Raw genomic sequence first — 12,385 nt, forward strand, 5'->3', positions numbered from 1 at the left:
GGAGGATGGGGTGAGAGCAGATGTGCGTGAAATGGGAGAGATGCGTTTGAGAGCAGAGTTGATGGTGGAGGAAGGGAAGCCCCTTTCTTTAAAAAAGGAAGACATCTCCTTCATCCTGGAATGAAAAGCCTCCTCCTCAGAGCAGATGCAGTGGAGACACAGGAATTGCGAGAAGGGGATGGCATTTTTGCAAGAGACAGGGTGGGAAGAGGAATAATCCAGATAGCTGTGAGAGTCGTAGGCTTATAATAGACATCAGTAGATAAGCTGTCTCCAGAGACAGAGACAGAAAGATCAAGAAAGGGGAGGGAGGTGTCAGAAATGGACCAGGTAAACTTGAGGGCAGGGTGAAAGTTGGAGGCAAAGTTAATGAAGTCAACGAGCTCAGCATGCGTGCAGGAAACAGCCCCAATGCAGTCGTCAATGTAGCGAAGGAAAAAGTAGGGGACAGATACAAGTATAGGCTTGGAACATGGATTGTTCCACAAAGCCAACAAAAAGGTAGGCATAGTTGGGACCCATACGGGTGCCCATAGCTACACCTTTAGTTTGGAGGAAGGGGGAGGAGCCAAAGGAGAAATTATTAAGAGTAAGGACTAATTCCACTAGACGGAGGAGAGTGGTGGTAGAGGGGAACTGGTTAGGTCTGGAATCCAAAAAGAAGCGGAGAGCTTTGAGACCTTCCTGGTGGGGGATGAAGGTATATAGGGACTGGACATCCATGGTGAAAATAAAGCGGTGGGGCCCAGGGAATTTAAAATCATTGAAAACATTTAGAGCGTAAGTAGTGTCACGAACGTAGGTGGGAAGGGATTGAACAAGGGGGGATAAAACAGTGTCGAGGTATGCAGAAATGAGTTCAATGGGGCAGGAGCAAGCTGAGACAATGGGTCTACCTGGGTAGGCAGATTTGTGGATCTTGGGTAGGAGGTAGAAACAGGAAGTGCGGGGTGTGAGAACTGTAAGGTTGGTGGCAGTGGATGGAAGATCCCCAGAGCTGATAAGGTTGGTGATGGTGTGGGAGACAATGGCCTGGTGCTCCTTAGTGGGGTCATGATCGAGGGGTACATAAGAGGAGGTATCCGCGAGTTGTCGCTGTGCCTCAGCAAGGTACCTCCCAGCAATTATCCTTGTAAGTGGAACAAGTGCTACACATGCCCTTACACTTCCTCCCTCACCACCATTCAGGGCCCCAGACAGTCCTTCCAGGTGAAGCGACACTTCACATGTGAGTCGGCTGGGGTGATATACTGCGTCCGGTGCTCCCGATGTGGCCTTCTATATATTACCGAGACTCGACGCAGACGGGGAGACCGTTTCACTGAACACCTATGCTCTGTCCGCCAGAGAAAGCAGGATCTCCCACTGGCCACACATTTTAAATCCACGTCCCATTCCCATTCTGACATGTCTATCCACGGCCTCCTCTCCTGTCAAGATGAAGCCACACTCACGTTGGAGGAACAACACCTTATATTCCGTCTGGGTAGCCTCCAACCTGATGGCATGAACATTGACTTCTCTAACTTCTGTTAATGCCCCTCCTCCCCTTCTTACCCCATCCTTTATTTATTTATTTATTTAGTTAGTTAGTTTTCTCTCTCTCTCTCCCCCCCCACCTTTTTTCTCTCTCTTTCTTCTCCCTCTGTCCCTCTCACTATAACTCCTTGCCTGCTCTCCATCTTCCTCTGGGCTCCCCTCCCCCTTTCTTTCTCCCTAGCCCTCCTGTCCCATGATCCTCTCCCTTCTCCAGCCTTGTATCCCTTATGCCAATCAACTTTCCAGCTCTTGGCTCCATCCCTCTCCCTCCTGTCTACTCCTATCATTTCAGATCTCCCTCTCCCCCTCCCCCTCCCACTTTCAAATCTCTTACTATCTCATCTTTCGGTTAGTCCTTTCACTAACACTTCTGCAAAGCTCAGCTCATTCTACACCCGGAAAGGTGAGTAGCTGCAGACTGCAGTGAAACATCTGAGATGAAAACACGGCTGAATGAAAGTCAATTTGGAACAGACTTCTATGTTTCTCATTGCTGCCAAACAAACATAACATTGAAACAAAGAAAATGTCAGGCAGTTAACAATGTCAAACCTATTATCAGGTGTAAGCTTGACTACGATCAGTACCTTAATAACACATAATAATCCCCTAGGCCTGAGTCGACGTAGTAGTAGTAGTAGTAGTAGTATAACGCAGTAGGCAAACATCAAAATATAAATGTCCTGCCTGATGAAATATGTATTCCTTGGCATTCAGAAAGATGAGGGGTGATCTTTATCCTACACAGATTGTCAGAGTAGATGCTGAGAAGTTTTCATTATTGGATGAATGACGGACGAGGAAATGTAGTTACAAGATTATGGCTGGTCATTTAAAACTGTGACCTAGAGCACTTCAACACAGAAACGGACCCTTTGGCCCACCTAGTTTGTACCGAACTATTATTCTGCCTAGTTCCATCAACTCCTGCACTTGAACTCCCTATACCCTTCCCATCCAAGTACTTTTCCAAATTTCTCTTAAATGTTTAAACTGAACCCACATGCACCACTTCCGCTGGCAGTTTGTTCCATGCACTCCCCTCCTCTGGAGTGCATAAACTTTCGGTTTCCTCAGAGGACAATAAATCTTTGGAATTCTCTGCCCCAGAAATAATGAGAGGTTCTATCATTAAAACTATTTAAGGTGGAGATAGATAAATATTTGAAAGATCATTGAACTGAAGACAATAGGGAACTGGCACAGAAGAGGAGTTGAGACCAGTGCAACTCAACTATCATGGGGCAGATTTAATGGGCCTGGTGACTAGCTCCTGCGTCTGTTGTATTCTTTGCACTTTTCCATTCGGACTTTCAAATATTATTTGAATTCAGATTTTCTCACTGCAGGTGTGCAGAATAAACATTAGGACTAGATGTCAAATGGTTTAATGAGCAGAAAAGGCAATTTGTATTGAGTTTGGAGGGACGTTCATAAGTCTTATCCTAGGTTTTGGTACAGGATCCATTATCAGCAATATAACTTGGGATTCAGAAATGCTGAACAAATTGATCAAGTTTGCAAGTGATGGCAATTAAAAAGGGTAGACTAAGAAATACAAAATCTTAAACATAATTGCCCACTAGTGAATCGATGTCCTCCTGCCTGTTTAATAATATCCACTGCAACCTGATGCCAGTGTGAGATGAAACACCACAGTGCCCTCTGTAGGTTACCTGAGATTTAACTCTCTTAATTACATGGACAGATTCAAAATTAGTATTGTGAAGACCAAAACGGAAGTGTAGATGGTGAATTTGAAGTACAGGAAGAGATAAACAAGAGGGAATGAGAGACTGGATTAAGAGAGACTAAGTCGCTAAAACTATGTTTTAAATCTAAATCAGAAATTAAAACTTGCATATCTGAAATACCACATTTATAAATTGTTAATTTTCAACATTGGGAAAACTGATAGTAAATGAGATTTTATTACATTGTTAAAGCCAGACTTACAGATACCTAATATTTATTTTGCTTGTATGGTGCAATTTGGTATATTGCATTGCTCAATGCATTTCTTAAGAGAGTTAAAAGCCAGGATTCCAATTTTGCAATGCTAACGGTAGAGATACACATCTCCAACATTTCACCACATTTAATAGCATATCTACTGGATCCACAGAATATCTGTGAATTCTGTTCTATGTTCAATCCTATAACGTAAGTAGGCTGTCATCATAAAACGGGCTCAAAGACAGATAGCATTTAATGTAGGCAACCAAAAGGCACTACGTACAGGGACAAAATGGATCACGTCAGCACTCCATATTGTCAGAATAAACAAAGATCATGTTGAAGGTAATTTAACATTTAATGGACCTGATCTTCAGTATGGCTAACCACCACAGTGTATTAACAAAACAAGACAGAAAGCTAAACTGCGCACTGCAAGCAGCAGAGTTGAAGTTAACATGCACCACAGCTTAGTTATATCATAATCTCATCAGACCACATGGAGTAGTACAACTGTTAACATAAAAATTAATCAAGCACTGGAAGGTGCTCAAATAAGACCCATGAAGCAGATTCCTACAATTACTGATGTGTTATATGAGGAAAGTGGTCTATAAATTGGGGCTTCGCATCTTTAAAAGGTGATGCCTTCCAATAGAAAGTAAACAGCATGAAACCAAAGCTAATTGACAGACTCAAACTAACAAAGTGAAAATTTAAATCTCATATCATTGGTTCTTCCCCAGACAAGACAAGGGAAGAGCTCCAAGAATAGCAGTAATACTCCTGGAATTATAAGCCAAACACTGAAAGGCAGAACGTAGGGACTTCCCAGATAAATGAACAGTTTAAATGCATTTTATTATCTTAAAGCTCAAAGTACCCAACTGGACATGACAACTGAAAAAAAAAGTTTTGATTTATCTCACTTTCAGCTTCCTTCTCCATTCCACATTCTCATCTCTCTGATTACCGATACTATTCTAGTGGATGATTCTCTGAAATCTGCTCTTTGATCTAAATCACACTTTTCCTTTCGTAATTCTCACAGTACTAAGACCCAGACTCACTATGTAGAGATCCAGACTCACCATATAGATTTAAATTAACTTTCTCCATGTCTTAACTTACCATATCTTCTTTTACCAAACTACTACTTTCTAATACAACTTATCTACTTTTCATGTTTTCTTCTAGTTTAGTGTGACTTAACATTGGGCCTTTATCTTGGCTTCACAACTTGACAGCATCCTGGTACTGAATGGAAAAGCTGATAGAGCAATGAACAAACATTTCCAATTAAAGAGAATTGGGTGAATGAAACAACAATGGCTGGGATCAATATTCAAACCTAGGCCATTTTCAATGCTTCACTATTTGGTCTGAGGATCTGAATTCATTGTTTCATGTAAAGGAATTAGCTCGTTTTATGCTTCTGAAAAATTACCACCATTATTTTTCATGTCAAAAGAGAACCCTAATGCAATATCAGGATCAGAATCGGGTTTAATATCACTGATCTATGGCATGAAGTCTGTTGCTTCATACCAGCAGAACACCAATAAGTTCCAGCAGGATTTTATCAGAGTCTTTATCGATGATTCCCAGAATATAGTCCATAGCCCATGTGTTACCTCTAGGTCTGGCAATTCAGTATCAAAGGCCCTGGGAATTGTTTTCACACCGGCTTGATCTGCAGAATTTGCTGGTTAGGTTTGAAATTGATCACTCTTAGTTCTGATGTTTTGCTGAGACAAATACAATAAATAGTTTGCTTAGTAAATATTAAGGTGAACATGACTTAAACATTTATGTTCCAATGCCACAGGAGAACTGAAATGGTGCCCATAAAGAAAATCAGATAATCCAGTCCTAACAACACTGGTCCATTTGTGGGTGTCAGAAACTTACAGCCATAGAGTCAAAGGAAACTACAGCATAGAAACAGGCCCTCTGGCTCATCTAGTCCATGCCAAACCATTTAAACTGCCCAGTCCCATCGACCTGCTCCGAGACCATAGCCCTCCATACCCCTCTCATCCCATGTACCTATCAAAACTTCTCTTGAACATTGAAATAAAAATTGTAACCACCACTTGCGCTGGCAACTCTTTCCACACTCTCACTCCCCTCTGAGTGAAGAAGTTTCCCCTCATGCTCCCCTTAAATATTTCACCTTTCACCCCTAACCTATGACCTCTAGTTGTAGTCTCATCCAACCTCAGTGGAAAAAGCCTGCTTGCATTTACCCTATCTATACCCCTCATAATTTTGTATACCTCTATCAAATCTCCTCTCAACCTTCTATTTTCTAGGGACTAAAGTTTTAACTTATTCAATCTTTCCTTATAACTTGGTAACATCCTTATAAATTTTCTCTGTACTCTTTCAATCTTATTTACATCTTTCCTGTAGACAGGTGACCAAAACTGCACACAAATACTCCAAATTAGGCCTCACCAATGTCTTATACAACTTCACATAACATCCCATCACCTATACTCAATACTTTGATCTATAAAGGCCAATCTGCCAAATGCTTTCTTTACCACCCGTCTACCAGTGACACTACTTTCAATGAATTATGGACCTGTGTTCTCAGATCCCTTTGTTCTACTGCATTCTCCAGTGCCCTGCGACTCACTGTGTAAGACATACACTAGTTGGTCCTCTCAAAGTGTAGCACCTCATAAATCTCTGCATTAAATTCCATCTGCCATTTTTCAGCCCATTTGTCAAGATTTGGTAGTCTTCCTCATTGCCCACTACACCCCCCATCTTGATGTCATCTACAAATTTGCTGATCCAGTTAACTACATTATAATCCAGATCATCAATACAGATGACAAACAGCAACAGGCCCAGCACTGATCCCTGTGGAACGCCACTTATCACAGGCCTCCAGTCAGAGAGCTAGCCCTCTACTACCACTCTCTGGCTTCTCCAACAAAGCCAATGTCTAATCCAATTTACCACCTCATCTTGCAACTGAACCTTCTTGAGCAACATCCCATGTGGGACTTTGTCCAAGATCTTGCTAAAGTCTATGTAGATAACATCCACTGCCTTGTTTTCATCTATGTTCTCGGTAACATTCGCAAAAACCTCTATAAGTTTAGTTAGCATAAAGCTATGTTGACTATCTGTAATCAATCCCTCCCTATCCAAATACTTATATATCCAATCTCTTAGAATATCTTCCAATAACTTTCCCATTACTGATGCCGGGCTCACCAGTCTATAATTTCCTGGTTTATTCCTAGAACCTTTCTTAAACAACAGAACTACAAACCCCATTTCCAGAAAAGTTGGGATATTTTCCAAAATGCAATAAAAACGAAAATCTGTGATATGTTAATTCACGTGAACTTTTATTTAACTGACGAAAGTACAAAAAAAAGATTTTCAATAGTTTTACTGACCAACTTAATTGTATTTTGTAAATATACACAAATTTAGAATTTGATGGCTACAACACACTCAACAGAAGTTGAGACAGAGGCATGTTTACCATTGTGTTACATCACCTTTCCTTTTAATAACACTTCTTAGTCGTTTTGGAACTGAGGATACTAATTGTAGTAGATTTGCACTTGGAAATTTTGTCCATTCTTGCTTGATATAAGACTTCAGTTGCTCAACAGTCCGTGGTCTCCATTGTCTGTGATTCTCCTCTTCATGATGCGCCATACATTTTCAATAGGAGATGGATCTGGACTGGCAGCAGACCAGTCAAGCACACGCACTCTGTGTCTACAAAGCCGTGCTGTTGTAGCCCATGCAGAATGTGGTCTGGCATTGTCCTGCTGAAATAAGCATGGACGTCCCGGGAAGAGACGTCGCCTTGATGGCAACATATGTCTCTCTAAAATCCTAATATACGCCTCAGAGTCAATAGTACCTTCACATACATGCAACTCACCCGTGCCAGGGGCACTGATGCACCCCCAAACCATCACAGATGCTGGCTTTTGCACCTTTCGCTGATAACAATCTGGATGGTCGTTTTCACCTTTGGCACGGAGAACTCGACGCCCATTTTTTCTGAAAAATATCTGAAATTTGGACTCATCTGACCACAGCACACAGTTCCATAGTCTTTCGGTCCATCTGAGTTGAGCTCGGGCCCAGAGAGCTCGCCAGTGTTTCTGCATAGAGTTGATGTATGGCTTCCTCCTTGCGTAATACAGTTTCAAGTTGCATTTCTGGATGCAGCAACGGACTGTGTTGAGTGACAATGGTTTTCCGAAGTACTCCCGAGCCCAGGTGGCTATAATTGTCACAGCAGCATGATGGTTTCTTAGGCAGTGCCTTTTGAACTGACTAGCAATTCTCTCATGAATTTTGGCATAAAAGGGTGAGCCACGACCCATCCTTGCTTGCAAAGACTGAGCCTTTTGATGGACGCTACTTTCATACCCAGTCATGATACCTCACCTGCTACCAATTAGCCTGCTTAATGTGGAGTCTTCCAAACCGGTGTTACTTGAATATTCTGTGCACTTTTCAATCTTATTTTAACTCTGTCCCAACTTTTGTTGAGTGTGTTGCAGCCATCAAATTCTAAATTTGTGTATATTTACAAAATACAATTAAGTTGGTCAGTAAAACTACTGAAAATCTTTTCTTTGTACTTTTGTCAGTTAGGTAAAGGTTCATGTGAATTAACATACCACAGATTTTTGTTTTTATTGCATTTTGGAAAATATCCTAACTTTTCTGGAAATGGGGTTTGTACATTAGCTGTCCTCCAATCCTCAGGTACCTCACTTGTCACTAAGGATGATTTAAATATCTTTGCTAGGGCCTCTGCAATATCTGCGCTTGCCTCCCACAGTATCTGAGAGTTCACCTTGTCAGGCCCTTGGATTTGTCCACCCTGAATTGCCTCAAGACAGCAAACAGTTCCTCCTCTGTAATCCAATTAGGATCTCTCCATCCCTTTAGCTCCATACATGGATTACCATCCTGATCTTCCAGAGGACCAGCTTTGTTCCTTGCAATCCCTTTGCTCTTAATATATCTGTAGAATCCCTTAGGATTCTCCTTCACCATGTCTATTAGGGCAGCGGTCCCCAACCACCGGGCTGCAGAGCATTTGCTACCGAGCCGCGAGGAAACGATATGATTTGGCGATATGAGTCAGCTGCATCTTTCCTCGTTCCCTGTCACACCCAGTGTTGAGCTTGAACACATGCGAGGTCATTACCCGCGTGTCATCCATGTCAGCGCGGGTAGAAGATCAACTCCTCGAGCTTGCAAATGCCGGCGGGCTGAAAAGTATGTTTGACATAACATCTCTGCCGGCATTCTGGATCAAAGTCAAGGCTAAATATCCTGAGATAGCCACGAAAGCACTGAAAACGTTGCTTCCATTTTCAACATATCTCTGCAATGAATGCAACGAAAACTAAACTGCGGAATAGACTGGACATAAGAAAGCCCCTTCGAGTATCGCTGTCTCCCATCACCCCTCGATAGGACCGTCTTGTTGCAGGAAAACAAGCCCAGGGCTCCCACGGATTCAGCGATATTGGTGTGTTGCAATGATTTTATATGTTCATACGGGGAAAATATGTGCCGTGTGTTTAATATCCAAACATTACTTAAAACGTTATGATGCTATTGACTGATAAGTGACTTATATAACCATATAACAATTACAGCACGGAAACAGGCGATCTCGGCCCTTCTAATCCGTGCTGAACGCTACTCTCACCTAGTTCCACCAACCTGCACTCAGCCCATAACCCTCCATTCCTTTCCTGTCCATATACCTATGCATTTTTCTTTAAATAATATCGAACCTGCCTCTACCACTTCTACTGGAAGTTCTCTCAACACTTACTTCAAGCTCCCCCTCCTCCCCTGATGATTGACTTATCACTATATTCATGCGAGGAAAATATGCGCTATGTGTTTAATATAAAATTCGTTAGATAAACCCTTTCAGAAACGAAATTGAGTGTATTAGCCCCTTATTACCAATATTCCGGTCGTGAATAATCCCCCCCCCCCCACCGAACAGAATCGCCAAAAGCGATTTGCAAATAATATCGACAGGCACACACATGCGCAGGTCACGCATGCGCACTGGTGCCCGCGCAAGGCTTCATGGTCATTGTAGTCTTTCTCAGGGTAAACAAAGTTTTTTTTGACTGCTACTCTTGTCCATTGGCAACCCTGGCAACCCTACCCCCCCCCCCACCCCTGGTCGGCCGGTCCGCAAGAATATTATCACTATTAAACCGGTCGGCAGCGCAAAAAAGGTTGGAGACCCCTGTATTAGGGCAACCTCGTACCTTCTTTTAGCCCACCTGATTTCTTTCTTGTGTTTTCTTGCATTTCCTATACTCTTCAAAAGGTGGTCCTACCATGCACCTCCTTTTCTTTCTCAACCAATACCTCAGTATCTCTCAAAAATCAAGGTTCTCTAAACCTGTTATCTTTGCCCTTTATTCTGACAGGCACATACAAGCTTTGTATTCTCAAAATTTCACTTTGAAGACCTCCCACTTACCAAGTACACCTTTGCCGGAAAACAGCCTGTCCTAATTCACACTTGCCAGATCCTTTCTGATACCATCAACATTGTAATATAAAATCTCAACCCGATGTCCAGACCTATCCCTTTCCATAATTACCTTAAAACTAATGGCATTATGATCACTAGATGCAAAATGTTCCCCTATACAAACTTCTGTCACCTACCTTATCTCATTCCCTAATAGGAGACCAAGTATCACACTCTCTCTCATTGGGACTTCTATACTGATTGAGGAAACTCATCTGAACACATTTAACAAGCTCTATCCTATCTAGTCCTTTTACAGCATGGCAGTCCCAGTCAATATGTGGAAATTTAAAATCACCTACTATCATAACCTTCTAGCAGGATATACTGCCTCACAATCACAAAAGTCACAATTGCTACCTGACTTTCCAAGAGTTTCCAGCATTTTCTGTTTCAATTATTAATAAAAATATTATTTTAGAGGTGCCTATTGCTTAGCATTATTCCACCAATAAGGACAAATATACAGTTCTTACGTTTTGGTCTGCAGGTTGAACTTAGCTTCTCTGTTTCCAACATTCCGAACCAGAAGAGTTCTCTGAGTGTTGTATTTGACAGGACAAACTGAAAAGTTGATCTGGTCAGGAAAATCCAACACAGCACGTGCCCCAATAGCCTTTACGGGCACCAGAAACTTCTCTCTTTCTGTTATACAGACCAACTCATGGATATAATCCTGAAGGAATGAAACAGTAGTTACAAAAATGATTATTTAATTTTTATCCACACCAGTTATGGAATTTAGAAGTATAACAGAGTTAAATTCAGAAAATAAAATACATGCAAGATCTCTCAGTTCTTCAAATGAGTACATTTTCAAATTATCCAGATAAATAAAAAGTTCTTAGATCAAGGTAACGGAGTCTTCAAGAAAGTACACTGGAATAAACTGGCAGTCCTTCATTGTAAAAGCTGGCTCTCGGGCTGTTTAGAATTTTTAAACAATGCCTTTAAATTGTTAATCTATTTACCACTGTTGCTAATTGGAAATATGAAAATTATAGTAATCAGCCTGTTTGACGATTGCACTTAGTTCTTAAAATTAACCTTAGCTACTTAGTTAATGTTAGAAACAAACCTAGTTGAGATGAAGACATAAATTTTGAATTGCAAATATTTGATTTTAATCAGAGAAACCTATGCTCCAGTTTGGAAATGTGATTTAAAGAATAGCAAACACTGGGACTAGGACATGTGTGGCATCAACATCTAAGGCTATGACGTCAGTAAAGGTTGCTACATAGGATGTGGAATATGATGCTGGAAGAGGGCAATTTGAAATAGCTTTTAAGAGCCATACAGCATCAGGGGCAACCTCTAACAAGTATTTAGAACACTTAGTCCAGTTATTCAGATAGCTTAGCAGCATCAGCTAGCTGTCAACAAATCTCCCCAGTGGAGGCAGAAAGCCAGTCTCCCAGAGGTTGATAAGCCCCGGTCTATTAAGTTACTTGGTCCATTGAGTATCTCCAGTTTTCTGAGATCCAATTCGACTGGGAAGCCCAGCATCAGAAAACCCCGGCCCACGTATTTGAAGATTCTGTGGTGTTACTGTTAGGTAATGCTATCGGTCATTACTATTAAATTACTGTTAAGCACTGATGCATAGTTCTAGATTAATGGTAGTTATTTTTAAAAATAAAATCAATCCTTGGCAACAGAGTATAAACGCCTTTGGAATACTCCAGAGGATAGTGCTTTATTCCATATAATCTTTGATATCACATTGATTAAGTTTTACAAAGTTTTTACATTAACATTGTTTGATCACTAACATATTCTGCAAAAGAAGTTAATGAAGCAATTAAACTTATTGATCATAATAAATTACATACTTAGCTCATCAGCAATAGCAATGCATTCATATAGGATTTCTGGGATTGTACACACTGAACACTGCCTTTTATTGGTTGAGATCTGTAAAATTTAAATGCTAGTTAAGTCTAAAGGTCCACTGAAATACTTGATTTTATATATCTCCATATAACAAGAGTGGCTTATAACAAAGTCCAGTTTGGAAACCTCTGTCCCTTTTTTTTCCAGATACAGATCATGAGGCCACAGCTTGTTAATATTATTGTCCGTTTATATGCTTATAAATAAAGTTGGAATCTATTATTAGGGATGAGGTTTCGGGGAACTTAGAGACTGATGATAAAATAAATTAAAGTCAGCATGGTTTCTGTAAAGGGAAATCCTGCCTGACAAATCTGTTCTTCGAGGAAGTAACAAGCAGGGTGAATGGACTAAGGAGAGTCAGTGGATGTCATTTACTTGGATTTTCAGAAGGCACTTGATAAGGTGCCACACAGGAGG

The 12,385-nt window shown here is 41.0% G+C and overlaps 1 protein-coding gene across 8 annotated transcripts in view; it reads right to left on the bottom strand.

Moving 5' to 3' along the window:
- Positions 1 to 12,385, bottom strand: part of hydin (HYDIN axonemal central pair apparatus protein) — a 981,559-nt gene that overhangs the window by 857,975 nt on the left and 111,199 nt on the right. For all 8 annotated transcript variants that reach the window (XM_072279252.1, XM_072279251.1, XM_072279249.1 and 5 more), the window contains exon 6: positions 10,546 to 10,745. In XM_072279252.1, the coding sequence (XP_072135353.1) occupies positions 10,546 to 10,745 (200 nt within the window). The remainder of the gene's footprint in view (positions 1 to 10,545; positions 10,746 to 12,385) is intronic.

Source organism: Mobula birostris, chromosome 15 (assembly GCF_030028105.1).
Source record: "Mobula birostris isolate sMobBir1 chromosome 15, sMobBir1.hap1, whole genome shotgun sequence".
NCBI lineage: Eukaryota > Metazoa > Chordata > Chondrichthyes > Myliobatiformes > Myliobatidae > Mobula > Mobula birostris.